The 20724-nt window shown below is 39.7% G+C and overlaps 1 protein-coding gene across 1 annotated transcript in view; it reads right to left on the reverse strand.

The window, feature by feature from the left end:
- The window catches only part of CATSPERB (cation channel sperm associated auxiliary subunit beta), a 132647-nt gene extending 117028 nt beyond the window's left edge, over window positions 1-15619 (reverse strand). The window contains exon 1 of the mRNA XM_046647891.1: window positions 14693-15619. Within this exon, the coding sequence (XP_046503847.1) occupies window positions 14693-14701 (9 nt within the window). The 5' untranslated portion in view covers window positions 14702-15619. The remainder of the gene's footprint in view (window positions 1-14692) is intronic.
- Between the last annotated feature and the right edge of the window lie 5105 nt (window positions 15620-20724).

The raw sequence follows: 20724 nt of genomic DNA on the forward strand, positions 1-20724 counted from the left end.
ATCACACGATCATCTCAAGCACCACAGAAAAAGCATTTGACAAAACTTAACATCCATTCATGATAAAAACTCTTAACAAATTAGGCATAGAAGGAACATATCTCAACATAATAAAGATCATATATGACAAGGCTACAGCTAACATCATACTCAATGGTGAAAGGTTGAGAGCTTTTTGTCTAAGATCAGAAACAAGACAAAGATGCCGATTCTCACCACTCCTATTCAGTACAGTACTGGAAGTCCTAGCCAGAGCAATCAGGCAAGATAAAGAAAGAAAAAGTATCAGAATTGGAAAGGAAGAAGTAAAATTGTCTCTATTTGCAGATGACATGACTTTATACATAGAAAATCCTAAAGACTCAACCAAAAAACTGTTAGATCTAAGCAATGAATTCAATAAAGTTGCAGGATACAAAATTAACAAACAAAAATCAGTAGTGGTTCTATACACTAACACTGAAATTTCTGAAAAAGAAATAATCAATCCCATTTACAAAAGCATCAAAAACAATAAAATACTTAGGAACAAATTTAACTAAGGAGGTGAAAGATCTCTATGCTGAAAACTACAAGACATTGATGAAAGAAATCAAAGAAGACACTAATAAATGGCAAGAAATCCAGTATTCATGGATTGGAAGAATTAATATTGTTAAAATGTTCATACTACTAAAAGCCATCTGTAGATTCAATGCAATACCTATCAGGACTCCAATGGCACTTTTTACAGAAGTAGAAAAAATACTCTTAAGATTTATATGGAACCACAAAAGCCCCTGGATAGTCAAAGAAATCCTGAGAAAGAAGAACAAAGCAGGAGGTATCATACTTCCTGATTTCAAACTACACTATAAAGCTATAGTCATCAAAACAGTGTGGGGCTGGCACTAAAACAGACAAATAGTACAAGGGAACAGAATCTAGAGCCCAGAAATAAACCCAAGCATATATAGTCAACTAGCACACATTCTCCTCCTCATTGGAGAGAATATAGATTAGTAAAAAGCAGAGACTCTGCAGTTAGATTTTCTAGATTTTTATTCCTGTGGTCTTTGTTAACCATGTTACTTTGAAAAAGTTACTTAGCCTTTCTAACCCTCCATTTTCCTTATCTGAAAAGTGGGAATAATAACTATCTCATATAGTATATGAATGTGTGTGTATATAAATATATACTTTCACTTTCCCTTAATTAAAGTAGCTCACTATACACCCTGTTATGCTCTATACAACCTAACAATATACCTTGGAGCTCTTTCCTTATAGCTGTCACATTCTATTTTAGTGGCTGCCTCTTATTCTGTTGTGCATATGTACCATAATTTATATAACCAGCCACCTATTGGTAAGACATTTCAGTCGTTTCTAATGTTTTTCTATTACAAAGCTTATTTTCCTCCATACTTCATTTCACATACGTGTAACTATAGCTATAAGATAGATTTCTGGGAATAAAATTGTTGGGCTAAAGGAAAAGTGCTTTCAAAATTTTGTTATTATCAAATTGCCCATCACTGCTGTTGTAGGAATGTACACTCCTGCCACCAGTATGTGAATGCCAGTTTCTCTACACGCTCACCAACCAAGTGCTAACATGTCATGGAAGTATCATATTGCCATTGCATTTCTCATATTACATGCTTCCTCTTTTCTGAACTGTTTGTTCATAAGGTTTGCCCATTTTTCTGGATTGTTGATCTTTTTCTTATTGATTTGTAAACATTTTTATATGTTAAGGAAATTAGCCCTTTGCCTGTGAGGTGAATTATAAAAATTTTTCTCCATCTGTGCTTTGTCTTTTGACTTTTTTATGGTGGTGTGATTTGTTTTGCAGTTAAATAAATGAATTTTCTCTTATTTCTGGTAATTTACGGTTTCATTTTTTTAATATGACTAGTTTGATTCATCTGGAAATCATTCTGGCGTAATTTATGAAATAGAGATCCAACCTTTTTTTTTTAGATGCCTACTCAGTTGTCCCAACACCATTTACTGAATAATCTTTTTTTCCTCTATTGTTTTGAAATAAGACCTTCATTTAATTGCTGTGTAGATTTGGGTTTGTTTCTGGGTTTTCTAACCTGTTCCTTTGAATTGTTGACTCACTCATGTGCCAATATCTCATTATTTTCATTACTGCAGAATAAGTTTTTAAACTTTTAGTACAACTAGTACCCTTTCATTAATCTTCCCTTTTCAGAATTTTTCTGGTAATCGTTAGTTCTTCGTCCACATGATTTTTAGAATCAGCTTGTCCAGTTCCAAACAGAAAACAAAAATGAGAGAAGCCTGTTGGGGTCAGATTAACTTAAGGGGAATTGATACCATGATGATGTTGAATTTTCCCAGCCAAATGTGTCAATACTTTTATACTTTGTCTTCTTCTTTGTTCTCTCCATGGTCTTACAAATTTTTCATGTAGATTCTGCATGTGTCATATTCTTTTTTTTTTTAATCTTTTCAAACTTATTCAATGGCATCATTTTTTCCAACACTTCTTCTAACTGGTTATTGTTTGACTATGTAAAGTTCTATTTCTGGGCTTTCTGCTTTGGTGACCTTACTAAATTATCCTACCACTTAGCCTTTTAGTTGATTCCTGGAGTCAGCAAATATTGATCTAATCTCCTTCTTTTTAAAATTCTTATTGTTTACTGTGTATTTCTACTTCAGTCTGATCACAATGGCCAAAACCTCCAGAACAAAGATAATCATAATGAATTCATCCGTATCTCATTCCTGACTCTCATGGGCGTGCTTCTAGCGCTTCTTCATTAGGCATGATGCATCCATCAGTCTTCTGCAGCTTACGTCGTTTGATTGCGCAGTTGTGATCTGTTAACATCCTTCAATCTGAACGGGCTCAGTTCATCTCAGTTCATCACACCCTAGCCTCTCAGAGGAGGAAAGGCTTGATGGAGAGTCAGCACTACGTGGGATGGTAGTGGTGCTACAAGATTTCTGGGAGCAGCCACAAATGCAGATGACCATAAACTTCGAAAAGTGGAATACAAAATGGTACCAGGTGAAGAAGTGATAAAGAGGATCACAAGAAAGAATGATGATATACGGGGAAATAAGTAAAGACGAAAGGTAGTATTCTTAGATGCAACTAACTCTGGCTGATTTCTAAATAGGAGTCAACTGAAAGGATATTGTTTGACCCACAGAATTCCCGGAAAGACTCATAGGAGTCAAGATCACAGGCAAGTATCAGGTCATAGAAGAGTCATGAGCACATTGTTGCTGCTACAACCAAAACTACTGAACACCTGCTGCTTACACATGCCCTCCACTGGAATGAACACTGGATACTGCCTCAGGAAACCGGACGTTGCTGAGATTCTCCACGGCTCCTGCTTCTGCTCCTCTCAAGCTCTAGATTCACAGACGAGGTGGGTGTACTTGACTGATCAAACCAAGGTCACATGCCTGGGCCCACGCTGCAAGGAAGGCTGAGATACCAACTATGTGACATTTTGGGTTCCAATTCATGCCAAGACTCCCATGTAAGGACGTCCCAAACACAGAATTCGGGGTTGCTAGAAACACAACACATCTGACAATGTCTGCTACCGGCAGGAACTTTAAAAATTAAATCAGACCATTATAAGGAAAAATAAAAACCAACAGTATAGAACCATAACTAAGGCAGAGTGTTTTCTTTAAGATTGTTTAAATAACTAAGTCTGTAGTGAGTAGAGTCAGAGACATAATTCAAACAAAATATCTTATTGGAAAAATCACAGCTGAAGATCCTCTGAAAGTTAAAAACCCCAGGCAGACATCCATAGAGTGGAGAAATTCCAGGGCAAATCCTACTTCTGGTGCCAAAGTATTATACCTCCAAGGAAAGCAGAGGTAAATTATCTGGGGGACAGCACTGACGTATCAGCCAAGTCACAGCTGATCATTCCATCACCTGCCATTACTTGTCTCAACTCTCAACCCCCTCCCTGAGTAAATAAGTACTACAGTGCCTGGGGGTCCCAACAAGAGCACTGGCCCAGATATTTACCTGGAAATTGGAAGTCAATATGGAGCCAGTGATATGGAATAAAATGGACAGGCCAGAGGTAGGCTACACAGAAGCACAAGAAATACATGCAAAGCCTCAGGTTGAAATTAGGCAAGTAGGAGGCTGGAAAAATATGGTTATTAAAGGCCTCAGCTGCTTTAAAAGGTGAGGAGGAGGGCTGGCCCAGTGGTGTAGTGGTTGGGTTTACGTGCTCTGCTTTGGCAGCCTGGGGTTGCTATTTCAGATCCCGGGCATGGACCTGCACACTGCTCATCAAGCCATGCTGTGGTGGCGTCCCACATACAAAACAGAGGAAGATTGGCAGGGATGTTAGCTCAGTGACAATCTTCTTCAAGCAAAAAGAGGAATATTTTCAACAGATGTTAGCTCAGGACCAATCTTCCTCACACACACAAGGTAAGGAGGGAGCACAGAATTATAGGTAGTAAAAAGCATACATGGTGGTAGGCTGAAGAGTAGGCAGATGGAGTATAAACCTAAGAAATCAACAGAAACTGAGGAAAGTTGGAGGTGGGAGCAAGCATTGTCACATACCTAGACATCGAAAAGTAATAATAAGATTACATTTGGTAAGATATTGACATTTGTAGGGAAAGAAAAAAGAACTCATGTCACTGCTTATGTGAATTTAAAAAGTTTTTCATAATCACTTATTTACTCATGCATTCAAAAGTGTTTATTAAACATGTACAGACTAGAATAAAATACTGACATGTCCTTGCATTTGTGGAATTATAATCTAATGAGAGACAAAGACAAAAATTAGTAAACGATTGAATAAATTAATAGGAGACCATGTGTAGTATTATGCTATGATAGAGAATAAGGTTATAAGGGGTATGTACTACTGAGGGAATGCCTCTTGAGATGACACTTAAACCAAAAGATGAGAAGGAGGCCTTCACGTGAAGAGTTGTGTACTTACGGCGTGGAAGTGAAGGGGGTGGGTGTGGAAGGCAGAAGGAACAGTGTGTCAACTCCTGATGGTTCTTCCCATCATGTGATTCTATATATCGATGTGGATATCATGAGGATATACACAATGAGACCACACAGGAGAAACACCAACTGGTCTTGTTGGCATAGGGGAGGCTTCCTAAAATTCTGAAATTTTGTGTTTTCATTTCCATGAAAATCCTGAAAAATGAATAAAATCACTTTCTGTATCATTTGGATGATCTATATAACTGAGTACTGCCATACAATTTTATTGCCCAAGTATGTGTTCATGACCTTTGTGTTTCTTTTAACTTTCCTTGTGGTTCCAAGCCTGAATACAAAGAAGGATTCACAGTATTCCTTTCTCTTCCCAACCCCCAGTTTTAACTTTTGTTACATTAACCAAAAGCACTAGAGATAGCCCATCATCTGAGTATCTTTTCCTGGTTCCTCCTCATGTCTCCATCCTCTTCATATTGGAGAACCTCAGGGCCCAGTCCCTGGAACTCCTCTCTGTCTAAACCCAGTCCCTTGGCAAGCCTATCCAGGCTTTTGGCTTCAAATATCACATGTATGCCAATGACTCTGAAATTTACATTTCCAGCTCAGACCTTGTCTCTGAATTTCTAACTAGTATATATCCATATCCAGCTGCCCTCTTGAGTCTCTATTTGGATGACTCACATTTCAAATCTAACATGATCAAAATGGAAGTCTTTATCCTGTTTCCCCTGCCACCCAACAAACCTTCTTCCCAGATTTCCCCTATCTCATCACTTACCTAGTAGCATAAGTCAAAAACTTGAGAGTCATCCTTGACTGTCTCTCTCACCCCTCCATCCTGTTGGCTGACTTTTCCAGTGAATTGTGCCTCCAAAATCTATCTCAATTCTCTCCACGCCTTTCCACTTACAATGTCACGACCCTACCCAAAGCTATCACCACCTCTCAAATAGACCACTACATCAGTTTCCAGATTTCACAGCTCCCATTCTAAACCATTCTTCATGTAGGAACAATAGCTATCTTTTAAAAATCTAAATCAGTAGCTTCCCACAGTACTTTGGATAAAATAAGAATTCCTAACCACGGCCCATGAGGCCTTTTCTTATGATCTGGCCCTACTGTATTTTGTACTTCTTCAACTTCGCTTCTCGCCATGTCCATTCTCCCCTCCCTCAATCACTATGCTCCAGCCACCCAGATTAGCCTTTTTTCAATTCCTCAAACACATGGAGCTCTTCTCCTCCTCAGGGATTTCCCATATTCTGCCTCCGCCCGGAAGGCTCTACCCCCTAGGTCTTCACATGATTTACCTCCTCACTGTTTAGATCTCAATTAAACATCACCTTCTCAGATAGGTCTTATCGATGACTCTAATAATCCAAGTACACAGCATCTTCCTTAAATCTGCTTTTTTCTTTATAGCACTTATTATGTCGGTTTGAAGACAAATCCCACATCACACAGCATGGGGTAAAGATAGGCTTTATTGGGGAAAGAGAAAATTTAAAAGCAAAAGGCCTAGACTAATAAAATAAGAAAAGATATGGGTATCCCATCTTCTTACAGGAACCATCATACTACTGGCTTTGCTTCTGGGTAGAGACATTGAGCCCCCTGGTCATCTCCCTGTTTAGACGGCCTTGACATTAGAGGATTGTACAGACAGTACTTGGTGCCAGGCAGTCTGACTTTGGCAGCTAAGCCGGTTGTTTACTGGAGTTGTCTAAGAATGCCAGCTTCCCTGCGAAGCTGTAATCACCTCTACTGAGAAGACAAAGCCACCAGTCCCATAAGAAGTGGGCACAGCCCCTCCTACTGGGAGAAGAGGAACCTCCAGTTCTCCTTGTCCCGGAAGCTCAGAGTGAGAATTCATGGGCATTTTCAGACAACCCTGCTCCTTGAGCTACAACTTCTTTCTTGTCTTTCTCCCTTACTAGACTGAAAGCTCCATGAAGGCAGGGACCATATCTCTTTTGTCTCCTCTTGTATTCCAAGCACCTAGCAAAGTTCTGGGCAAATATTAGGCACTCAGTAAACACATGTTGAATAAATGAATGGATGGATAGGAGGGAAGGCAGAAAGACAATAGGTCCAAGATTAGAAAAATGCAGCCAAACACATAATTTTCTGTGATGCAGCAAACAAAAATCAGAAACTCTGGTCTTGGGGGAACGTTTCCAAGTTATTAAGCTCTTTCTCAAACCAGATTTCTGACCAGACCAATTCGACAGAGATTAAAATGAGCCCTAGGGGAGAAGTAGTTAGGGTGTGTGGTGGCAACGGCAGGGTGATTCGAGTCCTGCCCCGATGAGGCTGACTAGGATGTAGGTCACACTTGGTTGAGGCGATCCATACAAGCCCTTACAGGAAAACCAGACCTTCATACCAGCTCCCTTCTTACTGCTCACATAGCTGAGGAAGAGAAATTGAGTAAGTTCACATACCCGTACCAGATGATGTCATGCTGGACTCACATCCACTGGGATGCATTAACTTTCCTGCACAATGGCTCCTGGCGTGCTTTCACTCCCCACAGCCAACGCCCATGTCTCTGTCTGAGGGCTGCTCCCAGGCTCAAAGTGATCAGCCAAAGACTACTCCGCCGGAGAGCCTGAAGTTCCTGGGAATTCACACTTCCCCAGGGGCAACCCCTAAACCAGGGGCTCTCAACTGGGAGCCATTTTGACCTCCAAGGGTTAAAATGTCTAAGGCATTTTTGGTTGTCACAAGTGGGTTGGGGACAGGGTTGGGATGCTCCTGGCATTTGGCAGGCAGATGCCAGGGCTGCTGCTGAACACCCTACAATGCACAAGACAGCTCCCTGCAACGAAGAACAAAGAACTTTCCCCTAAAGGTCAACGGTGTCCAGGCAAGAAACTCCACCTTAAACAATGACTGATGGGGAGGGAAGTGCAAATACTCCACTTATCTCGTAACTGATTTGCATAGTTCTGAGAGATGATCTACACCGTCGCCAGAGCTCTCCTGTGGGACTGAGCTCAAGTTACCTCCTTGCAAGTTTGCCTGATATTCTATCCTTGTTTGGTTTCCTTCTTGTCCCAGTCCACTTCCCCACTGTCCTACCAACTTTTCCTGAGGACACTTCCTAATAAGCCACTTTTACACAAATCTTCATCTCAAGGTTGCTTCTCAGAAAAACAACCCAAAACAAGATGTACAGTGGATACTTAAGGAAAACTACAGGTTTTATGTACTCAGTATGGAGTAGGTTACTAAAGGATTGGCTCTGCCCTAACAGAACCCATGTAGTTGGACAAGCCCATCAGTAGAGGGTCAGAGTATCTTAAACCCAAACGAGGAAAGCATGGTATGGTAGGAAGAGAAACCAACTGAAAACTTAGGAAACCCAAGTTAGCTCTGTGACTAAGAAGTCATGAGATCTTAAGTAAATCATAGCCATATGAAAAATGAAAAAATAAAAACTGGATAATTGCTAAAAACTTTTCTCTAACATTCTATTTGGCCTTAGAGCAGTGGTTCTCAACCAGGGGCAATTTTGTGCCTTAAGGTACATCTGGCAATATTGGGAGACATTTTTGGCTGTCATAACTGGGGGCAGGGTGGCACTGGCACCTAGTGAGTAGAGGTCAGAGATGCTGCTAAACATCCCGCAATGATCAGGTGAGTCCCCCCACTCCCAACCTCCCCGCCCCAACCAAGAATTATCCAGACCAAAATACCAAGAGGGCCAATTCCTGATGGTTAGAATTATTAAATGAGACAATGTATTATTGAAGGAGATTATAGCACGGCCTCTAAATACATCCCTAAAAACAGCATAGACTACAGATGCTTTTCTGTATAAGATTTGGAAGGACTTATTCTAAACAGATGTTGAAACGTTGTGTGGCAGAACTAAGCACCTATCCAAGTAGCTGGAGAGCAGGATCCTGAATCGTAAGGAGCTGGACATTATTCTGAAGAACCAACTCTCACCACGTATAGGCATTTAAACACTCTATGAGTACACACCCCTCTCCCCTGCAATCACGGAGGAAACCTCCCTCACATGTCCATTAACCTGTGGATACAACTGTGGGGGCCAAGTTTTCTCCTCTAAAGATTTTCCTGGAGCAAAAAAGAAAAAGTTTCCCCAAATCACATGCAAATAATAATTAGAGAAAGCTAATTATTTTATAGCTGGCTTATCTGAGTTGATAAAAATTTAAATGTACAACATATTTGCTTATGAATCCGGGTTTATTCATGTGACAGGTGGTAAGATGACGCCATACTTAACCTTGACTTCACGTTGCTGTTGGCCCAAAACTCTCACGCCCTTTTTAAACAAAGAGCTGGCAGTAAAACGCGACATACTGCGTATCCAGCCAATGCTACATATTGCTCAGAAACTCCACACTCCCAACAGGAAACTCGGGGAATGAAAGGGTTTCTCAGTTTCATTATCAGATAGATGCCCTCTTCCAGTAACCACAATGGGAGGCTAAAATGAAAACATTCATTTCTGGATTATTGATTTCTTTGAAAATGATTTAAGAACAAACTTACAATTAAAAAAAAAATTTTTTTTTAAAGATTGGCACCTGAGCTAACAACTGTTGCCAACCTTTTTTTTTCCTGCTTTTCTCCCCAAATCTCCCCAGTACGTAGTTGTATATTTTAGTTGTGGGTCCTTCTAGTTGTAGCATGTGGGATGCCACCTCAGCATGGCTTGATGAGTGGTGCCATGTCTGCACCCAGGATCCGAACCGGCGAAACCCCCGGCCGCTGAAGCGGAGCATGCAAACCTAACCACTTGGCCATGCGGCCACTCCCCAAAATTACAATTTTTAAAGTGAGTCTGACATAATGAATTCTCTCTCATCTTTGATAATGATTTATTGAATGGTGCACCAGAAAATCTTGTAAGGTGCTTAAAATCTTGAAAGACTAGCTGCTGTCAATTGAAAGGTAGGGTGACAATAGAGATGGAGCCCAAGGTTTTCTTGGCTCCTGAGATGAATGGCCCGCACCCTGCTCTTCACCCAAGTCTTGCTAATCAGGAACCAGGAGAGGCATATTCTCCTCTCTCCGGCATCTCTGGAGACCCGCTCTCTAGGAGAAGGGCCTAGATACCACCCACCACAACTAACACCACAAGCCCTTTGATCACCTACTGTCAATGACCAATCCAATACACACTTAAGAAGAATGTGGAGATCTGACTTTTCAGACCCAAGGTCTCAAAGCCGAGTATCTGCTCCCAATAATACGACTGCCCTGTGTTTTAGTCAGCAGCAAAGCAAACATTTTAAGTTGTTATTCACACTGCTTACAGCCACTAAATGCAAAATTCAAAAAACTAAACAGCAATCATTATTTTTTAATCCATATTATCATGCCTGCCATCTCATGAGGACTCTATCACCAAAGGGAATGAAATTGAAATTTATTGACATTCAACTCCAAATTTTCCAATATGTTTAAGTAAAATGCACTTATTCTCGAAGGAGGGGTGGACAAATGGGGGTACTGATCCAATTGAAGGTGATTTACTGCCATTTGTGGTACTTAAGAAACAATAATAAACCTAAAAGCTAGATTTTCTTTATTTCTTCAGTTTGACATGTTAATCTTTATTGGACGTAGAAACAACAAAAAGTCAAGGAAAAGCACAGTCTCATAGTAAGATAGGTTTCCTGTCCAGTGATATAAAAACCACCTTATTTCATTACTCAAAAAGAAGAGACAGGGAAGGGAATGAATGCAATTCAACCAGGTGGATCTCTAGTTGGTTAAATAATTGTTAAATCAATGGTATGTAAAACACACACCTAGGGGAAGAGCTCTGAACAGCAGCCAGGAGAGCAACATCCCTACCTTGGCTGCTTTAAGAATATTATCAATAACTAAGGCAAAGATAAAACAAAATGATTATTAAGTTTTGCATTATACAAAGACATAGACCTATTGGCTGGATAATATCTAAATATTTCCTCTTCTACCACTGAAATGGGCAGCGACATATTATAAAGTTATCAGACATTCTAACATTATTTTAACCAAAATATAGCATTTAACACATTACCTGGAGATATAACAGGTACTTGATGTCTGTTGAGTCACAGATCACTAGACTAGACACCAGGAAACACAAATCTTTGATTCAGCTCTGTCACTAATTAGTTGATAAAATCAAAGCAACATTTACTTTGGACCCCAGTTTTTTGTTATAAGATGTTCATTTTGCCTCCAAGGTTCTATAGTTCTAAGATCAATCAGATAGGCTAAATAACTATTAATCTTTTAAAATAGGAATTATAAATGTGAAAATCTACACTTCATGTTAAATGCCATCAATTACTGAAAAATAGGACAGGAAGAGGAGAAGGAAATTGGCCTAACAGTAGCTCACATAGGCAAAAAATTTAGTGATTTAATTGTAAATTCAAAGAGTGATGAAATGGACTAAAATGGGGCCTGGCCTGGTGGCAAATTCACACACTCTGGTTCGGCGGCCTGGGGTTCGCGGGTTCAGATTCTGGGCGCGAACCTATATACCACACACTGAGCCATGCTGAGGTGGTGTCCCACATACAAAATAGAGGAAGATTGGCATGGATGTTAGCTCAGGACCAATCTTCCTCACCAAATAAAAAAGGGGGGGGGGGGTGGCTAAAATGGGTGAAATCCTGAGTCACATTAACAGAAGTATAGCAGTCAGACCACAAAAGAGAATAATCTCGTTTCAAGTGCCATGAGCTGCTAAGGTCACATCTAGAACATTCAGTATAATTGCAAACCAGAGATGCTGCAACTTCTTAATTTTATAAAATAAGGTATTTCTAATGTTTCGTCAAAAGCAAAAGTGGCATAGCACTGACAATATTAATTCAGGCATCCAGGGCCCTAAACCCAAACTTGGGTTAGGCTGAGAAGAGAGAAGCTGTGATGGTGAATCTTATGTGTCAGCCGGGAAGGTCTTTTGGGATGAGATTAACATTTAAATTGGTGGGCTTTTGTAAAGCAGACTGCCCTCCCTAATGTGGGTGGGCCTCATCCGATCAGTTGAAGGCCTGAATCGAATGAAAAGACCGGCCTCCCTGAGCGGGAGGGAATTCTCCAGTAGACTGCCTTCGGACTTCATCTGCAGCATCAGCTCTCTTGGGTCTTTGTCTGCTGGGCTTTGGACTGGAACTGCATCATCTGCTCTCCTGAATGTCAAGCCCGCAAGCCCACACTGCAGATTTTCGATTTCCCAGCCTCCCTAATCATGTGAGCCAATTCCTTATAGTTTACATATAATGTTACTTTAATTATAGGTTACAATAATTAATTTTAATTATTAAATATACAATCATTAATTATATAAATAAACATTTTATTATAAATTATATCCTCTTGGTTCTGTTTCTCTAGAGAACCCTAATACAGAAAGTTTCCTGGGGAAAGTGCTTCTAAGCTGAGACTCTCACAATATGTAGAAATTAGAAGTGGGGAAGAAAGAGGAAGGCACTGATTAAAGTGTTTTAAGCAATGGGAAACAACATGAGCACAGCCTGAAGGGGGAAGCATGTCTAGCAGGCACCCACATATAAACCCCAAGACCTAAGCTAATGATACCTGGTATTAAGATTTTATCAGAGTCTGTCTCTTATTCTGTATCCCGAGAAGGGGAGAAGTAAGTATCCCCAAAGAATATGGACTTACACATCATCAAATTACTTCTCTTTTTCTCAGGATAGACTATTTCAAGAGACTTCTGGCATGTAATTAATCTCTCTTAGTTAATATTAACCATTGCTATTTAACTTGAGTCAGATTCAATTTGGAAGATATCCAACCATTAATGGTCATTCTGTTACACAAAATCAATCAAGCACTTCCTCTCATAGACATAGCACCATGTTCTCACAGACATGCATGTGAGGCAGTATATAAATACACGCTGAATCAATGAGAAATTACAAATTTTAAATGACTGGCACATAGATTTACATAGAAAATAGGAAAAAAATGCAGAAATGCAGTCTTCTCTGGGTCCCACATAATAGATATCCAGTATACATTAGTTGATTTGAAACCTCTATTTACCTGGATTAATTTTAAGTCATTTACTTACATAAGGTAAACTCTTTCTCTTGTGCTTATAATTTTTGTGTATGGACATTAATCTCTTCAAATGGACATGATGACACTATGAGCAATTGGCTTGGTGACAATAAGTGATGTTTTACTCTTATTTTTTCTCCATGTCTAGAAACTAGAACTTTCTTTGTATGTTTCTTTCTTCCTTATTACTCAACTCCATGAGAAAATTATTTGGAACCTTAACAGATACAGTCTTTTCCATATGCATAAGCGTCTAGCTGTTTTTCACCAGTACACTATAGCAGCCTTCCTCCCCTCCACGAGAAACATTACTGATGGCGTCTGTAATTGTGAGCACATCTTAGAGACAGTGAGCAGAAAGGTTAGTCTCAGCTTAAGGAAATTCCTCAGTAGCTTTAGCTCTAAGGACTTGTAACTTCTCGAGCAAACACAGCTGTCATGTGCTAAGCTGTGATGGTCACCCTGCCACGCTGGTTCATACGGTGGACGCCAAATTGCTTTCAGGTAACTTTCAGCACCACAACCCGCCAAAAGGGATAAACAGAGCACGGAGCGAAGGAATCTCTTTCCTTACAATTTAGGTAACGTTACGAACGAATGTTCTCCTAACGAAGAAACTCTACTTCTGAAACTCACAGAAACTGTCGTGACAGCACAGGGAATCTCAGTAAATCTTTAAAACATAATACCAATATATGACTACATTTCTTTCAAAACAGCTGTCCATCCTACTTGGAATGAAAAAGCTGTTTCTCCTCATTTTCTTCCTAAGGCAGAAAAATGATAGAACATTGTCATTTTCAGATAAGTAAACTAAGATGTCAGATAGAATCAAAAGGACACTTCTAACACTTTCAAATGATCCTGCAGTAAAAATGGCAATCTTGCTGGAAAGTGTGGGGAGCACACAGAGCCAGGGACAGGTGTTTTCTAACAACAGTTTCCCCAGATCTCTGGAAAACAAATCACTGTTTGGAAACTCTGAGCTCCAGTCACCCAAATCCCAAACTGACATGTTCTTGGGATCAGACTCACAAGAGGGTGAGGACAACCTAAGCTGTTCTTCGAAAAGCTGGAGAGGAATTCTGCACGGAGGAATTTCTCCTCCCTTCCTGCGCTCTGAAGTCTCTCAACCGAGCACAATACAAACCCTCTCTAGTTTCTCCCCGCTTGGAATGACAGTGCCACGTTTTCCTTCATATCTCATACAGCGCTTAAAGCTACCCCAGCTAATGCAGTGATAAATGAATTAAAAAAAAAAAAGTTTCTCACAAATACAGTGTCTTTAAAAGGAGGGAGTAATCAATTGCGTCAAATACTTCAAATGTTAGATAGAACAAAAACTACAAACCCGGACACTTCATTTACATATCACCAAACATACATTTATGTATTAACAAACGGTGGGGGAATTCCTAAAAATGCACTTCAGATGACCTAGCCGTGTCAGGGAGAAATCAGAAAATGTGATTGTAACTTAGCAAGGTGAAGCCTCATCAATTAGATAATAACTTGCCTGGCCAAAGACTGTAAGTGGGTGGGGATGATTAGAATGACACACAGAAAAAGGGACAGTCAAAGAGGCAGAATTCACCGTGTGAGTCCTGTACTCTGCAGGAGAGAGACACTAACCGTGGGCATCAGGCGGTGAGGACCTTCGGCAGCCTGCTGTCAAACCAGCCGCACCAGAGCCTGAATAAACATGCCTCTGTCTACAATCCACTTCCCTCTGCTTTGACGTCACGCTCTCCAAACATGTATCTGGCTTCTAAAATTCAAATCACTAGGTGCCTTGACACAAAACAGAGGTTGATCGTGAAGGCAGACAGCAATAGTTCCGTCGTTGGAAGGGACTACCCTCTCTTTAGAAATTAGTAAACCATTGTTGTACTTTGTCCACCAGACTTTGGAAAGCTTTTTTAGCCAAGCCAGTTCCACTCATTTATTAGTGTTCCGACAGAATGAGAATTCAAGCCTTGCAAAACTGGGCCCAGATGCCGCGCTCAGAGACTTCATTCAGGTGACGCTGTCCTGAGCCGCCTCGGTCCCCCGAAGTTATTCCCACCTCCCACCTCAAACAGCAACCAACTTCATCTACTGTCTTGTGGCAAGTGACAGCAATCACACAAGGCCCTAAAAAGAATTATTTTTAGTTTCGAAAGGAATAATTTGGGTGATTAAACTGATGTTTTCCAAATGTGGCCCAAAGAACAAAAGATTAGCAACTTCCAACATCCTGATTTTAAAAACAAAATATATGTACCTGGTTTATTTTCCTCACTCCTGGGACATAAAAAATATCTATACAATAATATTAACAAGGAAAAAGTGCTCAAGAAATTCAAAATGATAAATTATATTTTAATGTGTGGACTGTTTGAAGATAAAACTTACATAGCCTAGGATTTGGCAATGTTTCTTGGCTGTGATACCAAAGGCACAAGGGACAGAAGTAAAAATAGACAGATGGGACTTAGTGGAAATTTAAAAATTTTGTGCATCAAAACATAGTATCAACAGAATAAAAAGGCACCCCACAGAATATATTTGCAAATCATACACCTGATAGGGAGAAATATCCAGAAAATACAGAGAACTCCTAAAGCTCAATTTAAAAAAACACTCCAATTCAAAAATGGGCAAAGGACATGAACAGACATTTCTCCAAAGAAGATACACAAATGGCCAATAAGCACACGAAAAGATGCTAAACATCACTAATCATTAGGGAAATGCAAATCAAAACTACAATGGGATACCTCTTCACACCATTTGGACGGCTACTATCATAAAAACAGAAAATAGCAAGTGTTAGTGAGGATGTGGGAAAACTGGAACCCTTGTTCCCACCTTGTTGGTCAGACATAAAACGGTCTAGCGGCTATGGGAAATAGTATGATAGTTCCTCAAAAATTAAAAATGGAATTACCATATGATCCAGTAATTCCACTTCTGAGTATATACCCACAGGAATTGAAAGCAGAGCCTCAAGAGATATATGTACACCCCTGCTTGTAGCAGCATTATTCACAGTAGCTAAAACATGGAAGCAACCCAAGTGTCCACTGCCAGATGAATGGATAAGCCAAATGTGGTATATACATGCAATGGAACATTATTCAATCTTAAAAAGGGAGAAAATTCTGACATATGCTACAACATGGCATATCTTGAGGACATTACACTAAGTGAAAAAAGCCAGTCACAAAAAGACAAATATTGTATGATTCCACTTACACGAGAGACCTAGCGTAGTCAAAATCCTAGAGACAGAAAGCAGAATGGTGGTTGCCGGGGGCTGTGGGGAGGGAGGATGGGGAGTTAGTGTTTAATGGGGATATGGTTTCAGTTTTACAACATGAAAAGACCTATGGAGACGGATGGTGGTGGTGGCTGCGGAGCATTATGAATATATTTAATACCACGGAACCGTACACTTAAAAATGGTTGCGATGGTAAATTTTATGCTATGTCTATTTACTACAATAAAAAATAATTGAAAAAAACTCCCCCAAACTACAAAGCCAAAGTATGTGTATGAATTTCACTATGGTCTACCTACTTTAATAATTCTATAGGGGTATAACAAAATCACCCACGGGGCTTTTTTCAAGATTCACAACCTGGGTGCAAATTACTGCCACTGTGACTTACTCTTAGTGATTGAAATGTGTCCTTTCCCTCAGGCATGCCGGGGAAGGAAAAACGTCAAAAACTATTATCTTGTTTCATACACTCAGGTAAAATCATTAGGAAAAAAAATTTAACTCTCTCAGCTTTCAAGAAGGAACCAGGGCGAGGAATCATAGAACATTTATTTATTATGTACACAGCAGAGAGAGAATTCTAGACGCAATGAGTAACTCCTGCCCATTAGAACCATCTACTCTAAGCCAAAAAAACAAAGGCATCATTCCAAACATTTTCCTGTTCTGTTGTTTCTGCAACTTTCTTTCTTCTGGACTAGGAAAGGGGAAACTTTTCCCCTTTGTTATTTCTCAAGCTTAGTGTTTTCTGGGCTGGGGAAAAAAACAAACCTGATTGTGATCAAATCCGTCATAATGTTTCCATCACACTTCTAATCCTGTTGGAATCATTTACTCCCCTCACTTTCAAGAAAACAGATGTCATTTTTCTAATTCTACCAGATAAAGGACATGTGTGTCACATGTGCAAACACACACACACCATAAGCCAAATCCTACCACTTCATGTGACCTTCTTGACCCCGATGTCACCATTTCCCTCGAAAGCCCATCCTTCCTTTTGCTTTGCCCGAATGCTTCAAATAAATCAAAATATCTTTAAGAACAAAAGAAACGTTTTTAGAAAAGACTCAAGTACTTTTTCAGTGTCCCAGAGAAGAAACTGTACTTAGTTAACAAATGATCTAGTTTTAACATTTTAAGAAAATATTTATGATCCTTTTTGCCTTTCCTTACTTTATCTTCTGGTCTTAAAGGGTAGAAAAGGATTAACATGTGTGACTACATTGGGGAGTACAGAGATGAACACAGACACACACACACACACACACACACGGAAAAAGCAAATGCAGAAAAATGAACATATTTTCTCTTTGTCCTTCCCAGATACTCTAAAAATAATCTACAATACAAAGATGTCCACTGTCTTTTTTGTCTAAAGTCAATAAAAACAACATCACATTTAGAAAGTCAACCTCATCTCTACTATCTTTTAAAGCCAAGAAAACCCAAACACATCAGTAACCCAGACGAAAACGGATTTGCAAGAGGGTTGTTCTTACAATAATCACAATACTGCCCTAGGTTCAGAATTCTACGGTGGTTCTTTTTAAATGGTCACTTGATATATAGGTATATCCTGTTTTAGCTTAGAGTAGCTCAAGGAAAACAATCTTTAAATGTAGCTTTTTCTGAAAAAAAAAAAAACCCTAGATAACTCATAAATATACTATGAGCATGAGCATTTGGAGTAAACTAAGATAGACAGAAACTAGATGATGACATCTAGCCTATGAAAGTCATACAGAAGGAAAGACCCGGAACAGATTTTCCAATCTTCTATTTGCTCATTCATTGTAAGATATCCATCAACTTTACGTGGAAATATTCCATGTGTACTGATGTATTCACTCTAATGTAAGCTCTATGAGGGCAAAGTTTTTGTTAGGAGTATTTCCAGCCCCTAAAATGAGGGGCACAAAGCAGCTACCGAATAAATGTTGGTTGTATGAACCGCCCTGTGTTCTAGGTAGATGGGCATCTACGCTAGAGGACGCTGCAGGTCTTTTCCAGACACAAGAGTCAATGATCTTATTATCACAGACCCAACAAGTGTTCATATTTTCTACATAGGAAACAAAATTTGAGCATGAGTTTTGGCGACAGCAGGGAGAGGGGAGAGAGGGAGGAAGGGTGGAGGGAAAGAAGGAGAGGGGGGAACAGGTGAAGAGTTCCGTATGCACTCCTCTGAAGGAAGCATGAGTTAGGACAAGGTGTCTTAAGTAAAAAGAAAGAGTATATTGTATTAGGAATACCTCGCCGGGAGTTCCTACTCTTCCATCGTTAACTGTTCTCCATAAGCTTTCCTTCCTCTTAGAGGCCTCTCTTCTTTCTGTTCTTCTTCCTAGGGTTCCTTTTACATCACAAGTAAGAAAGCACTACTCAGCAATCCTCCCCACCTTGCTTTTCTCCAGCCTCACTATCTGTGAGGACATGGCCTTAGTACCGAGATGGGGATGAACATGGGGTTAGGCTTGCTTCTCTTCCAGCCTCTTCTCTGAATCCTTCTTAAATTCTATCAGAAAAGGTCTCCAAAATTCTCATTCTATCGTTCCAGGATGAGAATTGTCACCTAACCAATCTTCTACTAGTCTTCTTTCCTACAGAAGTCTTAGGAATCTTGTTTAAGCTGGTAAACAACTTAAACAGGTTATCTACATCTTACAGGAAATTTTCAAAGTTGGACACAATCTAAGTATCTGGCCTATTTTATATAGGAATCAAACTTAACTGGTTCCCTGCAAAAACCAAATGTTTTAAATAAGCCAGTACAACTTCTGTGCTTGGTAATGACACACAGTAAGCTGCTAACAGCAACAATAAGGTAAAATCTGATGCATATCTCAGCGATATATGAAATTTAGCATTAACTATGTATTATAAACATTGCTCAGAGGTTCAGAAAATTTTTTTCTAGGCCATAACTCATAGTGTGAGTTAAAGAGATATAAGGCTATCATATTTCTCCTTTCTATAATAAAGAAATGCGTCAATGAACTTTAACAGTAAATGTACAATCCAGCATTATCTCTCCCAATTAAAAGATACTGGCCTTTAATTACCTCTTTACTGAGCAATAAAACATGACTCAATGTGTTCATTCAGTTTTTTCTGTTTATTCACTACTATATCCCTAACAGTCAAAACACTGCCTATCAGTTAAATTAATGAATAAACAAATATTTACTATGTCCCTCTTACGTGCTAGGTACTGAGTTCACTTCAGGAATGAAGCAATAAACATGACCCTGCTTTCATGGAAACTGCAGTGCAGGAGAGACATTAAGGAAAATTTATGTAATTATTTGATCACAATTATGATAAAACCTATAATGGGAAATTATAAAGTATATGAAAATAGGATCCAACATTGCCTAAGATGTAAAAAAAAACACTTTTCTGAGGAATAGACATTGAAGCTAGCACCCAAAAAAGCTTAGGGTTTAGCCAAGGGAAGAGTGAAGAGGAAAGTTATTCCACATAGATGAAGCAACGTGTGTAGAGATCCTGAGGGAGCTGGGCATGTACTGTCTTCCAAGAAGTGAAAACAGATCAGAGGGAGTAGTTCAAGAGGCTGGAATGGAAGACAGAGCTCAGACCATGCAGGGCTTTGCAGACCATGTTAAGGATTTTGGACTTCACACCAAGAACAATGGGAAATAAGGGGTGACGATCAGATCTGCATTTTAAAAGTATCACTCTGGCTGCTGGGTGGAGAATGGACTAGAGAGGAACAAGAGGGAGGCAGGAAGACCAATTATGGAGAAAGTACAGTACTACAGGTGGGAGATGACGTTGTCTTTGACTAGGGAAGCTAAAGTGGAGACAGGGAAGGGGGTGGATTCAACGTCTACTTTGGATGTACATTTCTGAATAGGGTGACACTGAGTATGGGAGATGAGAGAGAGTGGTGTTCCAAGGTGACTCCTAGGGTTCTGGGATGACCAACCAGGCGGATAGTTCCTTTTACTTAGATGGGGAACAGTGCAGGCTAGATTTGTGGTAGGAATGGAAAATTATAAGTTTGGTTCGGGATACGTTCAAGAAAAGATGTTCACCTTAGCTATACGATAGTGTGGCTCATAAGCAAGATTTGAGTCAAGATAGAAATTTAGCAGCCTTTAGTCAGTAAATAGCATTTTAAGCCACGGGGATAGACGAGAATGCCCAAAGGGACAATGCAGAATGAAAACAGAAGACAGTCTAGGACCAAGGCCTGAAGAAATCCCCATTTTTAAAGGTCAAGGGCATGAAGATGAGCCAACAGATAAGAAAGAAACGGAAACGCTAGAAAGGTAATAAGACAACAAGCTGAGCATAATGACAGGAAAGCTAAGGGAAGCAACAGTTTCAAGAAGCAGGGAGAGGTCTATTGTTAATAAAGTTGATGAGTAATAA

The sequence above is a fragment of the Equus quagga genome, chromosome 20, assembly GCF_021613505.1.
Source record: "Equus quagga isolate Etosha38 chromosome 20, UCLA_HA_Equagga_1.0, whole genome shotgun sequence".
Lineage (NCBI taxonomy): Eukaryota > Metazoa > Chordata > Mammalia > Perissodactyla > Equidae > Equus > Equus quagga.